The sequence below is a fragment of the Phalacrocorax aristotelis genome, chromosome 1 (genome assembly GCF_949628215.1).
Source record: "Phalacrocorax aristotelis chromosome 1, bGulAri2.1, whole genome shotgun sequence".
In the NCBI taxonomy this organism is placed as follows: Eukaryota; Metazoa; Chordata; class Aves; order Suliformes; family Phalacrocoracidae; genus Phalacrocorax; species Phalacrocorax aristotelis.
The window spans coordinates 71,669,231-71,690,664 of record NC_134276.1 but is presented as its reverse complement, the minus strand read 5'-3'; the positions used below and the strand labels follow the sequence as shown (position 1 = coordinate 71,690,664).

Below are 21,434 nucleotides of genomic sequence, written 5' to 3'. Positions count from 1 at the left end.
CATTTTTCCAGGCAGGCGGCCAGAGTTCATTGGGTTGGAAGGGACCCTTAGAGGCCATCCAGTCCAACCCCCCTTCAGTGAGCAGGGACATCTTCAACTAGATCAGGTTGCTCAGAGGCCCGTCCAGCCTGACCTTGAGTTTCCAGGAATGGGGCATCTAACAATTCTCTAAGCAACCCGTGCCAGTGTTTCACCACCCTCACTGTGAAAAAATTCTTCCTTATATCCAGCCTAAATCTACCCTCCTTTAGTTTAAAACCCTTGTCCTGTCACAACAGGCCGTGCTAAAGAGATGGACCCATCCTTCCTATAGTCTCCCTTTAAGTACTGAAAGGCCGCAATAAGGTCTCCCTGTAGCCTTCTCTTCTCCAGGCTGAACAACTCCAACTCTCTCAGCCTGTCCTCGTAGGTGAGAGGCTCCAGCCCTCTGACTATTTTCACTGCCCTCCTCTGGACCAGCTCCAACAGCTCCATGTCCTTCCTGTGCTGAGGGCCCCAGAGCAGGAGGCAGCTCTGCAGGTGGGGTCTCACCGGCGCAGAGGAGCGGAGGCACCGCAGGGCGCTGCCCCACGCCTCAACACCTCGTTTCCGCCTCAGGCGGAGGCGCCGCACGCCTCAGCACGCCGCCCCGCCGCTTGCCAGGAGCGCAGCGACCCCAAGCCGAGCTCCCCGCTCAAGGCACCCCCCGAGGGACAGCTCGCTAAGCGGGGGCGCGGAGACGGGCGGCTCCCGGCGGGAGGGGCCGATCAGCCGCTCCCTGCTTCAGGGCTCCGGCTCCGGCGCCCCGCTGAACCACCTCCGCGACCCGCCGCCGGCCCAGGCGGAACGGGCGGGGGCCGTCCGTGTCCCGTCCCCGCCCCCCTCACACCCGGGGCAAGCGGCCGCGGGGCCCCGCCAGTTCCCTCCCCGGTACCGACACACAGACCGAGAGACAGACCCAGCCACCCCCGCCACTCCCGCGCATGCGCACCACCTTCTAGCCGCGCTCGCTCCCTCCCCCCGCCGCACAGCTCCGCTCCGGTTGGCGCCGGCGCAGTCAGTCGCCGCCCGCGTCCCGGAAGGGCTCCCGGCTCCCAGAACCCCTTGCGCGCTCCTTTCCGGCCTGTGCCCGGGCAGGGTGAGTGGCGGCCCCAGGGGCTCGCCTGCCCCATCCGTCTCCATCCGCCTCCATCCGCCTGGTGGGCACCGCGGCGCGGGGTTCCTCTGCCCGGCCCGGCGCGAGGGGGTACCGCTGGGCTCCCATCGGCTCCGTTCGGCGGGGCGGGGGCCCATCGCCCCGCTCCCCCGGGCCTGCGCCGGGACGGGCGGGGGCGGGCGCGGGAAGGCCCACCAGGCCCTCCCGGGGGTTGGGGGCTGCGGACCCTCCTGGGCCTCGGGGAGGGAGGTGGTGGGGGAGCCGCCGGCCGCCGGTACTGGGAAGGAGCCGCTCCGGCACCGCCATCTCCTTCCTGGGGCGGACCCAGCAGCCCGCCGGGGTGGCAGTGAAGAGGGACGGGGCTCGGGCAAAGGGAAGCAGGGCTAAGGGGGTTGGTTTTAGGGGTGCTCGGGGATGGCCGGGAGCCCGGCGGCCTTGGGAGGTGGCCGAAAAGCCTCAGATGCGTTTCACGCTCCTGTCAGGGAGATGAGAGTAACGCGTTTGCGATGCTGGAACATTGCTGCTTAAAATCCGGCACTGCTGCGACCGCGGGGGTGAATTAATATTAAATGTAAGTTTCTGAATGTGGGAGCGGCGTGTCTCGTACGGAGCTGGGGACGGCGGGAGGAGGGACGGTGACGGGAAAGGCGTGAGAGAGGTTGGGGCGGCCTTTGACGGGTCCACGGGTGCTTTTCAGCGTTGCTCAAATGGCTCCTGCAAAGAAGGGTGGCGAGAAGAAAAAGGGACGCTCCGCCATCAATGAAGTGGTAACCAGGGAATATACCATCAACATTCACAAGCGGATCCATGGCGTGTAAGTTCCTGGGTTTTGTCAGTGAAGTCGGCATTATGTGAAGTGACATTTGGAAGTCGGTTCGGTGGGTTTTAAACTGCACGAAACGACGGCTCTTAGTGGCATAGTTTAGTACCTTGTCCTAAGCTGTGTCCCGAGGAGGCAGCGCTGTACCCGTGCAGACCTGTACTTGCAGGTGGCTTTCAGGAACAAGCTTGTTTGGTTGGTTTTGGTTTGGGTTTTTTTGTGAGTGTTTCAGGACATAACTTGAAGTTAGAGCTATTTAATTCTGTGCACAGATCGTCATTCTTTGCCAAGCGAAATTTAAAATTTAGCCCGCTATAGTAAGTTTTAGAAATTAAATATCATTGTAATCAAATGATTCACTCCATGCTTATCCTTGATTGTGTGAGATGTTAATTGGGGTGTGACTTGAGTTAAACAATATTAGTTGTGCATAGATGAGAGTAACTTTTCACTTGACAAAATGTCGAACCGTGTAGTAGTGAAGTGCTTGAGGGGACTTGTTGAGAAACTGTCCCCCTTTGATCCTCTCTGTGTGAGTATGACTGCAGTCACCTGGAAGAAAACTATAAACCATCAAAACAATTGGTGAAATTGCTGAAGTTAATGTAGAATAGGAGAGAAGCGAGATGGTGGACTGTCACAGAACTGGGTGAGGATGGGAGGCAGTGGTACTATTAAATGGCAGTAAGATGTTCTAGCCTTGCCTGCTGATTGTTAATGACAATTCAGCCTGTTCTTAATGATGATGATCCTACTATCCTCTTTTTTTGTGTGTGATCCTCTGCTCTCTCTAGGCATGAAGTACTAGGGAGGAAATACTTTTTTAAACGCTTGTCTTGCTTGTAATCACTCACCCAGCCCCGATTTCCAGCACTAAGTATCAACAGTAGTGCACAAATAATACGAAATGTAACCCACTGGGGGACCTTAGACCCTACTGATACTATAGTCGCGTGGCACAATGCGGGTATAATACCTACAGCAAAGCACTCACGGTGCATCTGTAAATTTCAGTGAAAATGCCCAGTCGTGCAGAATCTGTCCATAATAGGCACGAGACAAGCTATACCTGTAAAAAAACAGTTCTGCTGGTGGTCCCGTCATGACGATGCGAAGAAAGTAACCATCAAACACCATTTAGCAGAAGCTGTTACTCAGAATGGTGTCATTTTTGTTCTTCTGCTGTTTATTTCAACACCGAACAGTTCCATCAAGTTTGTATTGCCGTTGTTGCACTGCTTTTTTCACAGCCCTCTCATTTAGAGTATCCGTGAAAGCTCTGATCTCTTTGGTAATATTGCGAGAAGTTTTCGTGTCAACATGTTATAAATAAGACTTAAGGTCAGGGAGATCTTGCAGTTGCAAAATTTTACTGAAATTATTTGACATATCTACATGTGGTTTCGATTAGGTGTAGATGTTAAAGTTAGCAGCTACCTGTCACAGTAAAGGTCCGGTCACAGTATGATGCAGCTGTTGAACTGCTGGTGAATGCAATTCTTTCGATTGTATGTTTAGAGAACGTCAGAGGTTGAGCGCTGCAATAAGCGTCCGATGCTGACAGTTAAAGAAATTGCTCCTGTGTTTGTCCTAGGGGCTTCAAGAAGCGAGCACCACGTGCTCTCAAGGAAATCCGTAAATTTGCAATGAAGGAGATGGGCACTCCCGATGTTCGCATTGACACCAGGTTGAACAAAGCAGTCTGGGCTAAAGGAATAAGGTACATTTCTGCAACTTTCCTTACTGGGTGAGAAAGAACATTTTAACTGTATGTCGGGGTGAAGGACTTGGAAGGGTAGAAAAATGTGTGTTATTCTATCACTGTTTGCATTTTCTTTACAAATGCTTCCTTTCTTACAACGGGCATGCCAACCTAATCTTTCTGTCACCTCTTCGCTCTGGTCAGCTCCCTCGCTACTTGCAGCAAAGCTTTGGTAAACTCTGGAATCCAGAGAACTTTTTAGTGCTACCTGCAGTCCCAGGCTAAGTACCTGGGGTCTGTGTAATGGGTCTGAACAAGATTAGGTTTCAAAGCCTGCTGAACTGATAAATACTACACAAAGAAATAATGAGGTGTGTTTTAAATAGGGCCATTAATCTTGTCTTGAAAGTACAAGTAGTTTGGAGGCCAAAAAATGAAAATTTCTGTGAAATTGCTGCTACAGAGGCAGCTGATTTGGCGTTTGATGTGTGTGAAGATGGTCCAAAGGGCACGGGAGGAGTGGGATCTCTTAAACCATAATAAAAGGTTAACCTGTAGGGATTAATAATGTGAGTGATACGCTGGATATGCATGAAGCCTTGTTTTAAACCGTGTCTTTGAGAAAGTAGATTCCTGAGTCTAGCCTGTGACATGTTTGCCGTTCTTTACCTGGAGTTGTGTGTTCAGGCCAATCCTTCCTTCAAAAACAGATTGGGAAGATGGGACTAAGTTACGGGGTCTTCCGGGCAGGGGTTCTCTCACCTTCCTGTTGAGCCGTTCCAGTTCATATGCAATGAAGACGTAACAACTGAGCCAGGTGACAGCGTAACTTCAGAGCTTAGTAGTGAAGCTCCTAACCAGCACCTCCTTACTGACTTGTAGAAGTGCGTTCTGTGGAGCAGGGAGTCATCGCATCTATCTTTCCAGCACGAGTTTAACTGCAGTTTTCGTCCATTAGTTAGAGTAAATAATGTGCAAAAGTAAAGTATCTTCCTCTGGAAGAATCAGCAGAGGCTAAAATCACCCTGTCAGCTAGTGTGATAGTCAGTGAGCTAAGTTAAGTAGTGCAAAATGGTTTTGACTTGCTTCAAGAAGGTTGACTTGTTTTGACTTGATTCAAGAAATCAAGCAAGTTTGTGTGTCTTAATTACTGCATCCATCTGATTTAGTAACTCTGCTCTGAGAACAGCAAGGAGGAAGTTCCTTCTCGTGTTCTGTGGAGCAGAGTACTCTGAGCAGGAGTTTCCCAAAATCCTGAGTTCATTTGAGGTGGGAGGTTACTTTAAAAATGGCGAGGACAGATAATTTTGTGCCTTCCCTCAGCAGCATATTTTAGGCAGTATTAGGGGAGGATGGTAAGCTGTGACATGCTGTCGTGGTTTAGCTCCAGTCAGCAACCACGCAGCCGCTCGCTCACCCCTCCCCCCCCCGGTGGGACAGGGGAGAGAATCGAAAGAGTAAAAGTGAGAAAACTCCTGCGTTGTGATAGAGACAGTTTAATAGGTAAAGCAAAAGCTGCACATGGAAGCAAAGCAAAATAAGGAATTAATTCACAGCTTCCCACTGGCAGGCAGGTGCTTGGCCACCTCCAGGAGAGCATGGCTCCATCACGCATAATGGTTACTTGGGAAGACAAACGCCATCACTCTTTGAGGGGAGACATCATCGCTCTCTACAACTACCTGAAAGGAGGTTGTAGTGAGGTGGATGTTGGTCTCTTCTCCCAGGTCGCTAGCAATAGAAAGAGAGGAAATGGCTTGAAGCTGCATCAGGGGAGGTTTAGATTGGATATTAAGAAAAATCTCTTTACTGAAAGAGTGGTCAGGCATTGGAACAGGCTGCCCAGAGAGGTGGTGGAGTCACCATCCCTCGAGGTATTTAAAGTACGTGTAGGTGTGGCACTTTAGGACATGGTTTAGGAGGCATGGTAGTGTTGGGTTGACGGTTGGACTTGATGATCTTAGAGGTCTTTTCCAACCTTAATGATTCTATGAATGTCCTGCCCTCCTCCTTCCCCAGCTTTACATGCTGAGCATGACATCATATGGTGTGGGGTATCCCTTTGGTCAGTTGGGGTCAGCTGTCCCGGCTGTGCCCCCTCCCAGCTTCTTGTGCACCTGGCAGAGCACGGGGAGCTGAAAAAGGCCTTGACTAGTGTAAGCACCACTTAGCAACAACTAAAACATCTCTGCGTTATCAACGCTGTTTCCAGCACAGATCCAAAACATAGCCCCATACTGGCTACTACAAAGAAAATTGACTCCCAGCTGAAACCCAGATACTTGCCTATTACAAACAAAATTATCTAAGCAATTTAGTTGTGGTTCTGTGGGCTTCGTGAGGAAGAAATGTTGATTTTGTGCCCGTAAACAAGATCTTGGCTCAGGCCTGATTTCCGCAGGGCTTCTGGCAAACAGGCCGGGCAGTACGCTGACTCTTGACAGGGGCCTCAGGCTTTGAGAACCCATTGATGGGTTTTTTTAAACTCACCACTTTCTATTCGAGTAAGAAGTGCTTGTTAGTAACAGCTGCTTGCTGATCATATTCACGCTGTGCTTCGTGATCCTCTTCATAGTGTATTTCCTGGATCAGTAGTAGTGGACCCATGGTGCACATCTGACTTCATGCTCCCACCAGATTATGGATTCATCTTATTCAAGGTTCAGTTAAACCGTACCTGCTCACTTTAACAAAACAAAGCAAAAAGTATAATCTCCAAGGTACAGGATTTTGCTCGTTATGATACTGAGATACAAACAATTGACTCATTGCATCTTCGCACAAATAGGCAAAGCTCAAAAATTCAGGGCAGGGCTGGTAACTGTGGCACAGAGAACTTTTTTTCTATGAATTAACATGTTTCAGTCCATTATTTCGTTGAAAATTAATCCGTTGTCTTCATTTTAGGAATGTTCCTTACCGTATCCGTGTGCGTTTGTCCAGAAAGCGCAACGAGGACGAAGATTCACCAAACAAGCTATATACACTGGTTACCTATGTGCCAGTCACAACATTCAAAGGTAAGGTTGCGTGCCGTCTCTCTTCCTCCATGCCATGTCTTTCTGAACAAGTAGCAAAGCCTTCTGCAGTGCAAAATTCAGATGGAAAGCATGTCAGAGGTGTCATAATGCTGGCTTGAACTACCTCTGCTGTAGAGAACAGGGCTGCTGGCTTGTCTGATCGGCGTTTAGTGAAATAATCCTGTAAATTTTGAGGGAATAAAAAATACTGGCCATAGTTGTTACAGTAGCTTAAGGTCTGTTTTCCTGAAGTACATCCTCTGGTTCAAAAGCTCAGTGAGGTTGAGCCTTTTCTGCTTATCATCTGAGAAGTACCATATTTGCAGAATTAATTTAATACGAAGCTTTTGTTTTACTGTTTGGTGAAATACTTGCCTGTATATTTTGCTCTTCCAGGAGTAGATCAGCAAACTAGCTTTGAAACTGCAGGTGCACTTTCTTATGAATATACATATATTACGTATACAAAAAGGGAATTTTCCTAGTAATACGAGGTGATACTATTTCTTGTTTTGCAGGTCTACAGACAGTGAATGTGGATGAAAACTAAGCTGATTTTCGTTACAATAAAAAGGATAAAAAAGTTTATTCCTAAGTTGTTTTTTTTTATTGTCCAAGTCTCTTCAGGCTCTCCTCCGTGAAGTGTTGAGCTGAACAGGTGACAAACTCTTAAAGTATCTTGCTTTCCTTGGGCTTGTACAAATGGTGTAATCTTCTTAATTGAAGATACCGTCAACTTCTGTTGGATGTGGATGGAATAAGGAGGAGATGCGAATGTTCCTGTGTAGGTGGCAAAGTCCTAGTGTCCTTGTTTTGTTCCTATGAGAATAAAGGGCCACTTCACAAGTATTTTAAGCTAAGGCTAAGTTTGTTTAAAAAAAAAAAAAAAAACACAACAAAAAAAAACCAACAAAACAACCAAACCTCCCCCAACTGTCAGATCAATACTTCGTATGTGCAATTTCTTGTGGATAAAGTAGGCTCCCTGTGTGTGGTCCCCATGGGTCTCCTAGGCAGAATCAGTAGGCTTCTCCCAAACAAGTCTGCGCGCTACACAGAAATGTGGGGTTCTGACCAGTGAATTAATGGTGAGCACGCTAGCTCAGGGAATTTGTTTAATGACTTGGGGACTAAAGGCACTTACCTTTCATAAATCAATAAATATTGTCAATGCAAGCCTAGTACAAAAAGGGTTTATTGAAAAGTGCATGTTTTCACAGACCAACATCAGAAGCACAGTCCATGTACACTTGACATTTCAGCAAGACATACAAACTGGAGTACAATCAAATATATTAAAATAGTTTCAATTACCAGCATTGAAACAGTTTTCAGTATTAGTGCAAAAAAGGCAACCCAAACAAACTATGGACAGTAGCTGAGAAGTGTTTTTCCCTGTTTAAAAAACAAACAAACAAAAAAAGGACACCTGGAGCCAGCCTCTGCTCTCTGTGTGCGGAAGAGGGCTTCAGTGTCTTTGCGCTGTAGACAGATGTTTCCTTTTACATTCAAAACAAGAACATAATTAATAGATCAATGGCACAAAACAAACCTACGCACCCTTTAGCTTTTAAAGCTCTTCAACTGAAAACCACAGGCCAACAAATTTTTTATCAGAAGTCCACTGCTAACTGAAAGCCTTTTACAGTATGTGCTTTGGCATAATTTCAGTGCATTTCGTTTTTGACAGATTCGCTACTACTGCGTGTTTAGTTTCGTATGCTCCCCCCGTGACTGGCAGCCCGTTCCATTTGTTTTGAGACTATATTGATTTAGCTTTGCATTCTCAAGTTTTGGCTTCAGTTCTAAGGGTTTCTCGAAGAAGTTAACTAGTGACTGTTCCGTCAAGAGGGATGCTAAAATATGCTCGAAAGAGACAGTCCAGTCCCCTTCGGTCACAGGTGAAGGTTGAGAGTCTTTGTGATGAGGGGTCTTCACAGTGTCGGTAAAAACAGCATCCTGCTCTGAAGCAGAGGCCTCGGGCTGCAAGTCCTCGCTGAACTCGTCCGATCCGCTCCCCAGGCTGATGCCTCTTTGTCCTACTTCTCCGATCTGAAGTAACAGCGTGGTCACAGTGGCAATGGCTTGATACAAATCATTCTCCTCTGGATCTTCGTGAAACATGCTGTACAAGGTTTTGCAGAACTGAATGAATTCCCTCTGTAAAGGATGAAAAAAACTACAATCAGCCTACTGAACAGCCGCGCTACGGGTAACGGCAGGAGCCAGGCGAGGGCACAGTACTGCCAAGGAAGGCAGAACGCTGCGCATACAGACTTGATCGCTTGTAACTTCTGCCTGTGTTTTGAAAAAAAATGTTAGCAAAGGGATTTCAGCCCTCACTGATGCTAGGAAACCTTGGTGCTGCAAATCAAAAAGGGAACAGCAGAAAAGTATTTTGCTGCCTTGATGACAGAGATCAGGACCTGCCAGACAACCAAAGGGCAAGCGAGATACAGTGCAAGGGATTAAAAATCCCTTGGTGGAAAACGGGTGGCTGTTACACAGAACAAATTGCAACCAAAGTAGCCAGCCCCAGGCTTGTAAGCCAATTCCTCTCTGCTGTTTCTCTCCATCTTTCCCTAGCTCTTCTAACAATAAAATGCAGGTATCTTTCCTGCCCAACCCCTTTCTCTCCTTCCTTCCCCGGCTCACCCATCACAGACGATTATCAGGCTATGAGAGGACATTTCCATATCCTGTTACAAAATCGGTGAGCCCTCCAGTCATAGGATGGCTAATTCGGGCTGGAAGGGACCTCCAAAGTCCCATGGAGTGATGCCTTTATGAGGTTACGTGGCCCTGCTGAGCTGAAAGGCGAGGTACATGCCAACAGTTTAATACTTCATTTAGCAACGCCAGCACAGAAGGGATTCTGGGTGTAGTCCCATCTTTCTTTCCATGTCCCCACATTTGTTTTACTAATAACAGGACCCTTTTCCCTCCAGTAGATTTCCTCATGCCAACAACATGCAAAGCTCTACCAGCATGAAGGAGGACGTGGTAAGATGATCAGAGCCTTCAGCTGTCTTAATGCAGTTCTAGTCAGTGTTTGGCTATGATGGGGCAAGTCCCAGTTGGTGACAGGCTAAGAAAGAAGTTACTGGTTTGGTGGAGAGGAGGTCAGGGAAGGCAGAACAGCAGTTTGCATTCTTGGGAATTCTCTGGGCTTGGCAGGAGGGCTTTTTCCAGCCTCAACGAGCCTGTTTTCCAGCCTGTTATGCTGCAGGTAAGGGCAAGCCTGAAATTCTTCCTATTCGTCAGGCAGTCTGAGGCAAGGGAGCTGCTGGAAACGTGGCCGAGAGCTTTTAAACACGATGCCTGCTCCCTGGGTCAGAGTAGCCCAATCCTTCATTGAGACCACATCTGGAGTACTGTGTCCAGTTTTGAGCCCCCCAGTTTAAGAAGGACAGGGAACTGCTCAAGCAAGTCCAGCAGAGAGCTACCAAGATGATCAGGGGGCTGGAGCATCTCCCTTATGAGGAAAGGCTGAGAGACCTGGGTTTGTTCAGCCTGGAGAAGAGAAGACTGAGGGGGGATTTCCTAAGTACCTATAAATACCTAAAGGGTGGGTGTTGGGACGATGGGACTGGACTCTTCAATAGTGCCCAACGACAGGCCAAGGGGCAATGGGCACAAGTTGGAACACAGGAAGTTCCACCTGAATATGAGGAAAAACTTCCCTGTGAGGGTGCCAGCGCAGTGGCACAGGCTGCCCGGGGAGGGTGTGGAGTCCCTTCCCTGGAGACATTCAAAACCCACCTGGACGCGTTCCTGTGCCCCCTGCTCTGGGTGTGCCTGCTGAAGCAGGGGGGGTTGGATGAGATGATCTCCAGACGTCCCTTCCAACCCCTGCCGTTCTGTGATCCTTGGTATCTAAAGGACTGAATCTAAGCTCAGGCTTAAGTTACGCTTTCTCAGAAAGACCTAAATTGTTGTGTTTAGTTATTTCATTTTTGAGTGCTCTCTGCTTTTTAAAAAACAGACTATAGCACCTAGTATACATACCTGGCTCATTTTTGGCAATTCTTTTTCAGTTTTAGTATCCTTTTCTTTGGCTAGATCCTTCAGCATCTGCTTCAACTGCTTTTGGTAATCGACTGCATCGCCTTTTTTGGAACAGATGCAAAAAGGACAATTAGTTGCTGGAGTAAATTGACGTTTCAAAGTAAAACCCAGAGAGTGGAGATAATGGAGCTGGTTATCTCATATGCACACGCATTAGAGAACCATTTCGGACATACCATTTGCTTTTCCAATGACTAGTGGTCTTGAAGTCGACAGCAAAGGATTCTTTAACGGTGACTGGCTGTTGCGTTCATTTTCTGTGAGAGCTAGCCAAGAAAAGTGGAAAATGTAGTGATTAATCTTTCCAAAGCTGCTTAATGGTTATTTATGGTTTTAAAATTTACATATTTGAAGAAAGCAAAATAATTGGGCAAAGATGTTTTTAAACTACTTCATTAAATCATACTGTAAAATTATGTTAATGTAAGTAAGACTGGTGCTGCAGTGAGAGAGTTGGAAGTTTGCCAAGAATGGCACATTTAATTAAAAACTTTGCACAGAGAAACTGCCACAGAATTTTGTCACCTAATCAGAACTGGATCAAGCTGTGATAAGGAGAATTCTACTCTCCATGGAGCACCAGAAATGTTATTCCAGTTCAATATTTTGTCTAGAAGTAACCACATAATTGGCTGCAAAAGATCTCTGAATGCAGCAGCTGTGAGCCATGACACTGTATCTATACATTTCACCCAAAAAGGTTTTGACTGGAGTAAATTTTAAAATGAGGTGAGCATAACTACAGATGCAAATCCTGTATGCTCCCAGCTGAAGGAAGCAAGGCAGGATTCTTCATTAAACAGCAGCCTTCTCCCAAAAGCTTTAAGCAAGAGTTTCGAGGCAAACTGAGGTACTGAATCCCTTTCAAATGACTTACCAGGTGGGATATGCAGCTTATATAGTAACTTTATCTTTTCATTCATTTCTCCATTATACATAACATCTGCAAGGAAAAAAAAAAGCAAGAAGGAAGCAGACCAGAGTATTTACTTCCACAGTTTAAAACAAATCCGGCACCTCTGTGCACAAAAGATAATTGTTTGCATGGACAATACATGAAAACAATGGCCAGTATATTACACTGAAATATTTTAAGTGGTGGCTGTGCCTGTCAGTGAGGAACAGCAGGTGAGAGTCATCTGGTTTCCTCTTTGTTCTTGTAAAATAGACAGGGACTATCTAACCCTATGGAGCTTCAGCATTGTTTTAAAAATATCAAGGAGAATGGCAGGGAATCTAGCAAAGGCTGTTTGCTGCCTCAGATAAACAGGACTGTGAGAGGGGAGGGACAGAAAACTCCCTTTGGGGCCATCATGCTCTTAGTACTTCTCCCCTTCAGCCCTTACTGCTGTTCTGTAGCATGAGCCCGAAAGAGGTAACTACTTCACATATAATTCATATTTTCAATGACTAGCAGAAATGAGATTCTGTACTTCCAAATGCACTGAAATACTGTGAAGAACTTCCCTCTAAGAATCAAAATTGTCTAGCAATATGGTCGTGGAGCCAAGGGTTGGCTTGGTTCACATAACAAAAATTCTGGAAAGCTTAAGTGGCGAGACTACTGATTTACTGATTTTTACTGAAGCTTTGGATGTTGATTCATTTGTTTCACATGGCCAACAGTTGAGATGTGACACTCTCTTCTTCAGCCCAATTTTGGGATGGGCAGCCTCATCTCAGTAAAACAGCTGGTGGCCTCAAGACAAACCCTAGCACAGCTCTCAGTCCCTGCTGGCCAGATCGGGTTTTGTTCCGCTTGTTGTCAACACGCAAGACATGCAGCAGCTGGCTGTGTAAGATTAAGTCTGAAGAAGCAGTTGCAAAGAGGTATACTGAGATTTCAAAGGTATACTGCGAGCAACAATTCGGAAGAGAGGATTTCCTAGCCTTCCACGCAGACCCAAGTAAATTTTAATTCATAAATTTTTTCCACAAAACTACTGTTGTCCGAGAAATCAACTATTTTAATACAATAGTCAATCATGTCCTTAGGCTGTCTTTTAAGTCTAATTGACTTCAGGTGATTTGAACACAAAAAAATTAGTAAAGGTCTCTGGTTAGGCTAATTACAAGCCCAAGAAAACCATCTGCCCACACCCTCCCCTGACAGTTGTATGGCATTTTAACATCTGTGTCTCACCCACATGCCGCCTCCCACCTCTGCCCACCTTCCACCCCTCAGTGGAGCCGGTACCTAAGCAGCTGGCGAGCCCTTTGAATTCAATCAGCCGGTCCATGTTCTCATCCAGGAGCTGGAAGGTCCTTTGGGCGAGGATGTCCGTGTGCTCCCCGCAGGTCCAGGGCGAGACCAGCCTGTACAGGTTGGCAAACTGCTGGGCATCGATGCGGTACTGCTCGGCGTACGGTCTGCTGGGGTCGTGCCGCTCGATGACCGGACTTGTCATGTCCCAGTAACATCTTATTAAATGTTCCCTCTAGGAGAAATCAGAGGCGGGAAAGGGGAGGTTGTGGTGTGCAGTATCAGAGAGAGTGCAACCAGCAGAAAAAGACATTCACATCAAAGCACGCTGGAAATGCTCAAAATTCTCTTTGCGTGAGGCGTTGTAACGCTACGTAAGACCACTCCTGTGAGAAAAAGCAAACTACAAATCGTTAATTAGAGCAGCCAAGCACTCTCATGACTTCCAACGGATAATTAACAGATTTGAAGGGGGACTGGACAGTCTTGGAAGAAATTCACTGCAGGCTGCTGAAACTATTAGCCACATCTGGCCTGGGGCGTCTCTCACTATCCAAAGGGACAGACGGTCAGAGAAAATTCTGGTTAAGCGTTATACAGGCTTGACCTGCTCATTTATTCTCTCTCAGACCTCTCCATCTGGATACTGTACCTATTAATTAGTCTTCCCTTAGGGATACACTGATGTGAAACAAAGAGTCCTAAGAAAACAAGCTGTCCCAGGGGAGCAAGGAACAAAACGGAACCACCACCAAGACATTAAATGAGGAAAGGGGAGGAGTGCGAGCCAGTCAAAGCTCAAAAACAGAGCAGGAGGGCAGCACTGAAGAGCGAGTCCCAGCAGCATCGTCTTACAACCATTAATGGAGGGAGGATACAGCTGCTCTTATCTCCACAAAGCTACGTAACACTAAGAACATACCACAGTCATATTCTCAGTGCCTAGTATTTATGGCTATGAACAATACACGAAAGAAGTGGTCCATTAAGGGCAATAATTACATGCTTGGACCTCTAAATCATGCATAATTATATACGGTAGATGCCCCTGTCTCCAAATAACTTTTATAATAGTTCTTTCAAGCACCAGCTTGACAGAAAGGGACTGAAGTAGAAACTGCTTTTAGGTCTGAAAAAAAGTTATAACTATTAGAAAATTTGGAACAAATAGCAAGGACACAAGTTTGTAGGGATTTTCCTCCCATGGAAAAGAGTCTGCCTTTAAAGAGCATTTAGAGAGCAGGAGTACTACAGAGCTCCAAGTGAGCAGAGCTACGTATTATTTAGTTTATTCTGCATGTGAAAGTTACCAGAACCTAACTTCTCATGGACCATTTGCAAGCAACAAGTTAGAAGAGAAACTCTGAAGCAATTCTCCTTTGAAGGATCAGTACGTTGCTATTCCTCTTTAACAACTGTGCAACCACAGAAAGGACAAAATGACAAGATCCCATCCGAATGGTACCGCCCAGGCAGAGGACACGAGGTCCAAAGTGGCACTACAAAGCAACAGCTGGAAGTTCCACCGGGAAGCCTCCAACAGGTGCATCCCCTACTCTTCAGCGAGACCAACCTTGAACAAGTCATACAATTCCTCTAAATCTTCAGGAAGAATCGAAACATCTGGGATGACAACTCGGAGCTTAAAAAGAAAGAAAATCATGTGAGTGACAATCTTTTCTCCCATCATCACTGACACGGGCAGGCCCACGAGCCCCGCAGGGGCTTTATTTACGTGGTGCAGCTGAAAACCGCAATATTTAAAAATCTTGGCAATTTTTCCCTTCTTTAGGTTCACCAGTTGGACAGATCCGTGAAAAGAGAAATCCCTCAAGGGCTATCAGAAACAAAGACAGGAAGTCCCTAAGCTACAGGTCACAGGAGGCCAGGAATGCATCGCATCGCATCGCGCTCACTCTCTTCTTACGCTCTTCCCCAGGCATCTGCCTAGGTCAGAGACGAGGCGCTGGGCTGGACAGTCCTGCAGTTGTTCTTAACGTTAAAGCCACTCTAGAAAATAATGCACGTGGCTGCAAAAGAAAAACCAAACTCATCAGCATCCCAGGAAAAAGCTTTTTCCAGAATCAGCAATGATTCTTAATTTTTTTCAAGATCTGGTGGTGCCTTTTAAAAAATGAAAGCCACCTGCCTCCAGAGAGGAGATGTTAAGCTACCTCAGACGAGACAATACCCTACTCACCACATTTTGCTTGGTTGTGTCTTCGTGGTTTTGCAGGACACGGATTCGGTGCTTGTAGCGCATGTGCTCTATCTGTGCCACAGAGTGGTCTCCAAATTTCTACAAGGGAGGAACAGAAGTTTATTATTTTTATAGTATTTTATAATATTTGCATTTCTCATTTTTTGGAAATACAACTTTTGAAGTATTATGAGTCCTTGAAGAAAAAGCGTACCCAGGCTCTAACTGATCTGTCAGTGTAGGTATTTATACTCCACCTAGCATTGTGCATTTGAACGTTTATTCAAGGAATCTGTAAAGATATGCATTAACTTTCAAAACATCCATGTTATATTTAACCTCCTTCTTTTTAAAAACGTAAACTTCACCGACCAGTAGACATGGAGCTGTATTTTACCTCGTAGGAGTCATGAATCAGGTTAGCTATTTCAGTCACTGGAGAGGCTTCCTGGTCGTCGCTGAAGAACGCGTGGTGATTACCAATAGGTGGCAGAGGGCTTTCCTCATTTTTGACATGCTCTAAAAACCTGAAGGGAAGAAATATAAGCAACACAGATTACTCTGCACTGTGCTCTTCTCAATATACATCAGCAAACAAGTCTTACGGCTCAGACTTCGAAATAAATCGGGTTTTGCGCTGCTAGGCTTTTTTAAAAATGCCTTCGCGATTACTCATCTGAGGAACGGCAAGCCAGCCAAATGACTAAATGCTGCTCAAGGAAGAAAACTTCTGTCTCCTTGAAGTCTGGAGCAGGAAGCCCGTCACTCTAGGGAAGGCACGAAGAGCAGCAGTAAATATTGCACACTGACGCAGTCGACACAGGTCTCAGCGCTGCCAGGAAATTTCACAGGACATCTACTTGTCCGATGTACAAAGCCCATTGTTTAAGGCAGACGCTGCGAAAGCAGCAGCAGCAAGGTAACACAGAGGGTCCCACCGGTGCCCACAGGGCACTGTCGGTATCACAACGGCACCCAAATGCCTTTGATTTACAGCAGAACGGTCTGCGATGGAAGGAGCGCTCCTGCATGGCCATACCTGCTTAGGATCATCAGGGCCTGCCCATCATCCTTGCTGTTACACAGATCCACGGCGTTGGCTTCCAGTATGGCCAAGCCCAGCTGGAAAATGGCTTTGATCCCATCATAGAAGAAACAGTCCACAACATTCACAGCACTTTCCAGGGGCATGATGCTAAGGAAAAGGGTAAGGAACCACGAAAGAGAGATGGAAGCTAAGGTTGTCAGATCCTTCATATGTTCAGCCAGCTCTGGAAGTTGCTCTTTTATAAGCTCTTCAAACACTGACTGGTCTACCTGAGCACCTGCAAGTAATAAAGAAACAGTATTAGCCAGGACTGACACGGGAAAAAGTATCCTTTAAAGCTAACGATCGCTGTCAATTATGAACTGCAAGACTTTCTTAATATTTAAACTGACAAGAAAAGCACGTATCTACAATGAAAAATCCCATTATCCTCCTGCTGTGATCTCAGCCCCAACCCTCACATCCGTAACCCTTACTGTACAACCTTCTGCAAAAAGACCGTGCTGATTCTGCTAAGGGCCTTTAGAGTGCAATGAAATCGTAATAGCAGCAGCTGTTGTTTTTGGCTAAAAGAGCACATAATAATTAAGTGCTAGCGAAAGCAATCTTAAAGCATTTTACTGTTTGACTTGGGATCCGTGCAATGAAAATAAGACAGTACACGTTCCTCTCCAGCGTACGTACTCAAGCAAGCGCGCAGTAGAGGTTTCCTTCTAAGTGAGAAAATATAAGATGGAAATCCAGGTATGGCTACACACACTAAGCAGGAAAAAAAATACTTACACATAAATATATGCATATATATATATACTTGCACACATATGTATATATTAAGAACACAAGATTTCTGCAATGCCCAGATGTAAGCTTTCTTTACTGTCTCAGCCAGTCTTTCCAAAAGAAGCAGATTTGGGCTCTGTTCCTTCTGTTCTAGCTACTAGCTCAGTGCTGCTTTGTCCACAGCTATTGTAGAATCAATATAGTTTTGTGTCATTGAAGTGGCCTGTGTCTGCACACCAGATCTGCCACATCAGGAGCTTTAACTGAAGACACTAGAAGTTAAAAATGTTCCTGAATATAAAATGCAGTTAGCTTTTCAATTATTTTGTCATTCAAGTTGTTTCTTTCTCATAGTCTGCTACTACTATGAGATAACTTTAATTGCTATGAAACCCCTTAGACATATGTACCCTTAGCACTCAAAACTTCCATTGCCCAAAAGCAGAGTATAGCCTGGACAATTTGTGGCAGAGAGCCAGCATCTTTTCGCTTTGCATCCAAATCATAGAAGAACAGATATGATATTTCTCTGTCTTTAGAACTTTTCACATCAAGCCACAAAGAGCTTCTGCTGGTGGCTGAACAAACAGTACAACACCACAGATCAAAAACAAGTGCCCAGGGTCATGCAAAGAGCTTTTGAGAAACACATCAAGCATGGTGCTTTGCTTTGAAGAGAGAGCCTTCTCAGGTCAGATGACTCTGAATAAGAAGGGTAAAGAAAACAGAGGAGAAAATGGACTGGGGTTACTCGACAGAGGGCAGGGTTTTGTTTGCTTTTTTAAACAAGCTTAATACAAACAATTTAGTAGCCATAGTTAACATTGACAAAAAACCCCAACCCAAATAGAGCTGGTTTTAGGGGTATTTGAAGGAAGCCAGGGACTGAGAGGCAGACACATATAAAAAGACCATTCCAGGGTCAGAGGCAGCACAGGAGAGACTGGCAAAAGCAGAGGTTTAAAAAGAACGCGCAATGCTCCCAAGATCTTTTGCAGGAGGTCATAATATAATTGTTGTCCCTGTAGACAAAATTCAAGCAGGTGTATTCAAAGTTACATTCATGCCCACGTTTCCATTAGGCTCCCAGAAACTGTGATATCTGAGTGACTGAATCTCTAATTTATTACAGCATGAAACCATGAGGAGGTAGGAGAATACCAGGGTATCAATTTAAAAAATTATGACCCAAGATGCAAACTAAATGATATCTCCAAGACTGAAAAAGCAAATCAGAGAAATAAATCGAGGTTTTCACTGTTTCAAGAATTGTAATAGCAAGACGATGACAGTCTAACAGATGAAGTGGGGTGGAGAAAGCCTGCTGTTTTATGGGGAGGACAGAAAAGTCACACTAACCTGAGAATAGGATGTGCATGACCCTAGCCACCACTCCTGACCCAAGTACAACTTGCTTCTATCTTCCGGATATCTGCTTATAATTTTCTCTATGCATTGCAGAAGGGAGAAGAACAGAGGGAGTTCCAGATAATGGGTGCCAGCCCTGCCTGCAGGCTTTTACCATTTGCAAGCAGTGAAATGATGAAAAGGCTTGTTAAAAGACAGAGCGGTCATAGCTGGCAAGGCTGAAGGAGGGAGATGGGTCATGTGATAAAAATAAAAAGGTTGACTAAGGCTGAATTGCCTAAGTTTTGAAAGCAAAAATTATAAAGAAATACATGCATAAAAGATTTTGAATGTCATGAAGAGAAGTCATAAAGATGGAACTAAGAAGGCCTGTTATAAGCAAGGTCATTAATTCAGTAGCTGTTTTTACTGTAGAGATTACTGGCTGACACTGAAGAAGAAAAGCACAGTGACGGGTACCAAGGTCACAGATAACCAAAGTTATAGACAGATCAAAATTTGGACAACAGTGTTGGCAGTGTGGACAAAGGGGAAAAGTTGGGTCTTGGAAGTGTTGCAGGAAGAAACAATACAAAGTTTAGACAAGAGCTGGTTGCAAATCAAAAAAGAAGGTCAACTGAAATGTGAAGCCAAGAACACTAACTCAAGCAACAGGAACCAGGGGAGGAGCTGGGTGGAGAAGATCAGTAGCACAGATTTGGCCACACTAAGGTCTAGGGTAAATCAAAGCTGCAGAAGTAACTGCTCAGTTAAGCAACCATGTTGCAAAACTACACTGCTGCTGTTCAACTAGGGGAACTTCTGAGCTGAAGCCCCTGGCTCTTTGCTATGCGGTGAGCCATGGCAGTACCTCTTTTAGAGTCACCGCACTACTCACCCTTTCCTTTAGGTATAGAGGACAGGAAAATGGAGAGACAGGACAACCAAGACTATAAGCACTCAAACAATGTAGGCTGTAGTCATGGCAAGTAATGGGCAAGATAGAAACCCAGAATTAAGTAGACCTTAGGGCAGTGATATGGCTGTCCACATGGGACCATTCAAGTTTACTGGGGTGTGAAAAATGCTACTTACGGGCAGTAACCCAGCAAGCACCAAAGTAACTCAAGACAGGCCCTAGGCTGAAGATATCTAGACATGCACAAGGACAGATAAAGCTGTGTTTCTTTTTTAATCAAGGAAGATGGCAGACAAATGTGGGAGTAAGTCATTGAGATGGCAGTGTAAAGCCACGTTCAGAGACAAGAACCAAAGTTCTGACAAGTGGGACAGTTACAGTGCCCAATCCACGACGTGTAAATACCAAAGGCATTCGAAGCACCACAAAACATCCTAAGCATCCAGCTAACTTTGGAATAACTCTGCTTTAACTTACCTTACCTGCCAGTCCAGTGACAAGACAATAACTGCAGCAGCACAGTCTCAGGAGGAAAGTATGACAACCCTAACCTCCAAGCAAAAGATGACAAATCTTCTTAGACATCTCCTCCTGCTCCCCTGGCAGTACACGAGTGCCCGCACCATTTCTAGCTCCCAGAACCACTACCACCAGTGATTTCCTCCTATCCCCACCTCCTCACAAGTGACCCTGAACCCCCCCTTTGCTATGGTGACAGTGTAACAGCAGACACTGTAACTAAAGAGTACGGTTAGCTATTAAAGAGTGAAAAGCTATCAAACATTTCTGTAAGAGGAAGAAGTGACCACACTGTGTTAGTGTTAGGCAGATATTTGCACAAGAGTCTTAAAAATAGTTGCATTGCAAAGAACAGGAGACACAGCACATGCAGTACAAGGCACACACTGCAGAGGAACAGGGCTTATTTCTTAATGCAGCATCTCACATTCAGAGGGTTTTGTATCAGCCCTCATTACCAAGGGCCAGTTTAGATGCAAGCTTATATTGCTCCAGCAGCCAGGCAATGCAGACACATCAGATCAGAAACAGCTACCCTAGCAGGTCTTGCCTAGGTTCATCTTAAACTACTTGAGTCTCAAACACTGAACGCTCCTAACCAAGACACACAAGCTCTTCTATTCTTACGTAACAGGCAAAACTGCCACCGCCTTCCGACCAACAGGAAGAAAAAAAGACAAACTGTAAATTTTAGCATGTATCTATAGTTCTTGCAGTTCAAACACTTCAAACCAAAAACAGCCCTAGCTGGAACCTGAGCAGCCACCGCTGCTGTCCCTGCACACTGTGCAATTCAACAGACCACCTCACCCATGGGGTCTGGACCTCGGAAGACCCTGAGCATTTTACTTACCCCAGTACCATTCAGCTGCCCCTTCCCAGTTAGCCAGAAGAGAGACACGAGCTCACCTATCACTCGGTGATTGAAGTAATCTGGCAGCATTCGCTCACACACAGCGACCAGCAGCCAAAAGGCTTCTTCCTCTTTGGCATACAACAGCAACACAGAGGTCAAAATATTCATAGACTTAAAAGGGCAGAGAAGAAAATGGGGTTTGTTAGTAACAGCAAATCCTACTGACAGAGCTAAATTGTGGGTATTTTTAAAGAAAGAAAACTAGCCTAACATGATGTAAACAACTAAAAAAAACCAGTGAATACGTAATTGCAACCCAAAGGCATAACAAGTTTTTCAAACTGCTTTTCTTAAGAGCAATAGGAAACAATGGAGAAAAGCAGAGTACTGGATTTGCCCAGATGCAAAGTACAAAACTGATAGTACAAGATGTTTTGGGGATGCTTTCCCCGCCTCCCTGTATTTGTATTATGAAAGAAGATACGGGATCTGGAACCGGTGTGATGATTATCAGAATTCAGGGAGCTGTACGGAAAATTATTATTTTAGCTGGCCAGCTAGGTAAAGTACTTCATAATTTGTCATCGATTTTGGAAGAAGGGAGAAGAACTTTAGCTCATTAAACCTCTGCCCCAGTGCTCTACATGAATCTCATCTGTGCAGGCCTGTTTACTTCGCGCTGTCCCCAAGTATTGAGTAAGAAATGCACTTTCTAACAGAAGTATCAGAAATACATTTTTTCCCTCCTTTAACTCTAAACGCAACTTGCAAAATGCTGAGGTAAGACTTTTGTTAAGCCACGGTACCAGCCTATACA

At 45.6% G+C, this 21,434-nt stretch overlaps 2 protein-coding genes across 4 annotated transcripts in view; one reads left to right on the top strand and one right to left on the bottom strand.

The window, feature by feature from the left end:
- Positions 1 to 1,031: 1,031 nt before the first annotated feature.
- On the top strand, positions 1,032 to 7,265 carry RPL31 (ribosomal protein L31). 2 transcript variants are annotated; one of them, XM_075092751.1, is made up of 5 exons: positions 1,032 to 1,117; positions 1,833 to 1,949; positions 3,550 to 3,675; positions 6,565 to 6,677; positions 7,196 to 7,265. In XM_075092751.1, exons 2-5 carry the CDS (start codon positions 1,843 to 1,845, stop codon positions 7,225 to 7,227), a joined length of 378 nt encoding a protein of 125 aa, XP_074948852.1. In that variant the 5' UTR covers positions 1,032 to 1,117; positions 1,833 to 1,842; the 3' UTR covers positions 7,228 to 7,265. The 2 variants fall into 2 exon arrangements, with proteins under 2 accessions (XP_074948852.1, XP_074948862.1); XM_075092761.1 differs by having other exon boundaries at positions 1,073 to 1,178.
- Positions 7,266 to 7,854: 589 nt separating this feature from the next.
- TBC1D8 (TBC1 domain family member 8) overlaps positions 7,855 to 21,434 on the bottom strand; it is a 53,880-nt gene continuing 40,300 nt past the window's right edge. For both annotated transcript variants that reach the window (XM_075092702.1, XM_075092709.1), the window contains exons 11-20: positions 20,671 to 20,788; positions 16,188 to 16,473; positions 15,546 to 15,675; positions 15,149 to 15,247; positions 14,522 to 14,590; positions 12,943 to 13,183; positions 11,623 to 11,688; positions 10,922 to 11,011; positions 10,686 to 10,786; positions 7,855 to 8,837 (exon numbers count right to left, since the gene is read on the bottom strand). In XM_075092702.1, the coding sequence (XP_074948803.1) occupies positions 8,376 to 8,837; positions 10,686 to 10,786; positions 10,922 to 11,011; positions 11,623 to 11,688; positions 12,943 to 13,183; positions 14,522 to 14,590; positions 15,149 to 15,247; positions 15,546 to 15,675; positions 16,188 to 16,473; positions 20,671 to 20,788 (1,662 nt within the window). In that variant the 3' untranslated portion in view covers positions 7,855 to 8,375. The remainder of the gene's footprint in view (positions 8,838 to 10,685; positions 10,787 to 10,921; positions 11,012 to 11,622; positions 11,689 to 12,942; positions 13,184 to 14,521; positions 14,591 to 15,148; positions 15,248 to 15,545; positions 15,676 to 16,187; positions 16,474 to 20,670; positions 20,789 to 21,434) is intronic.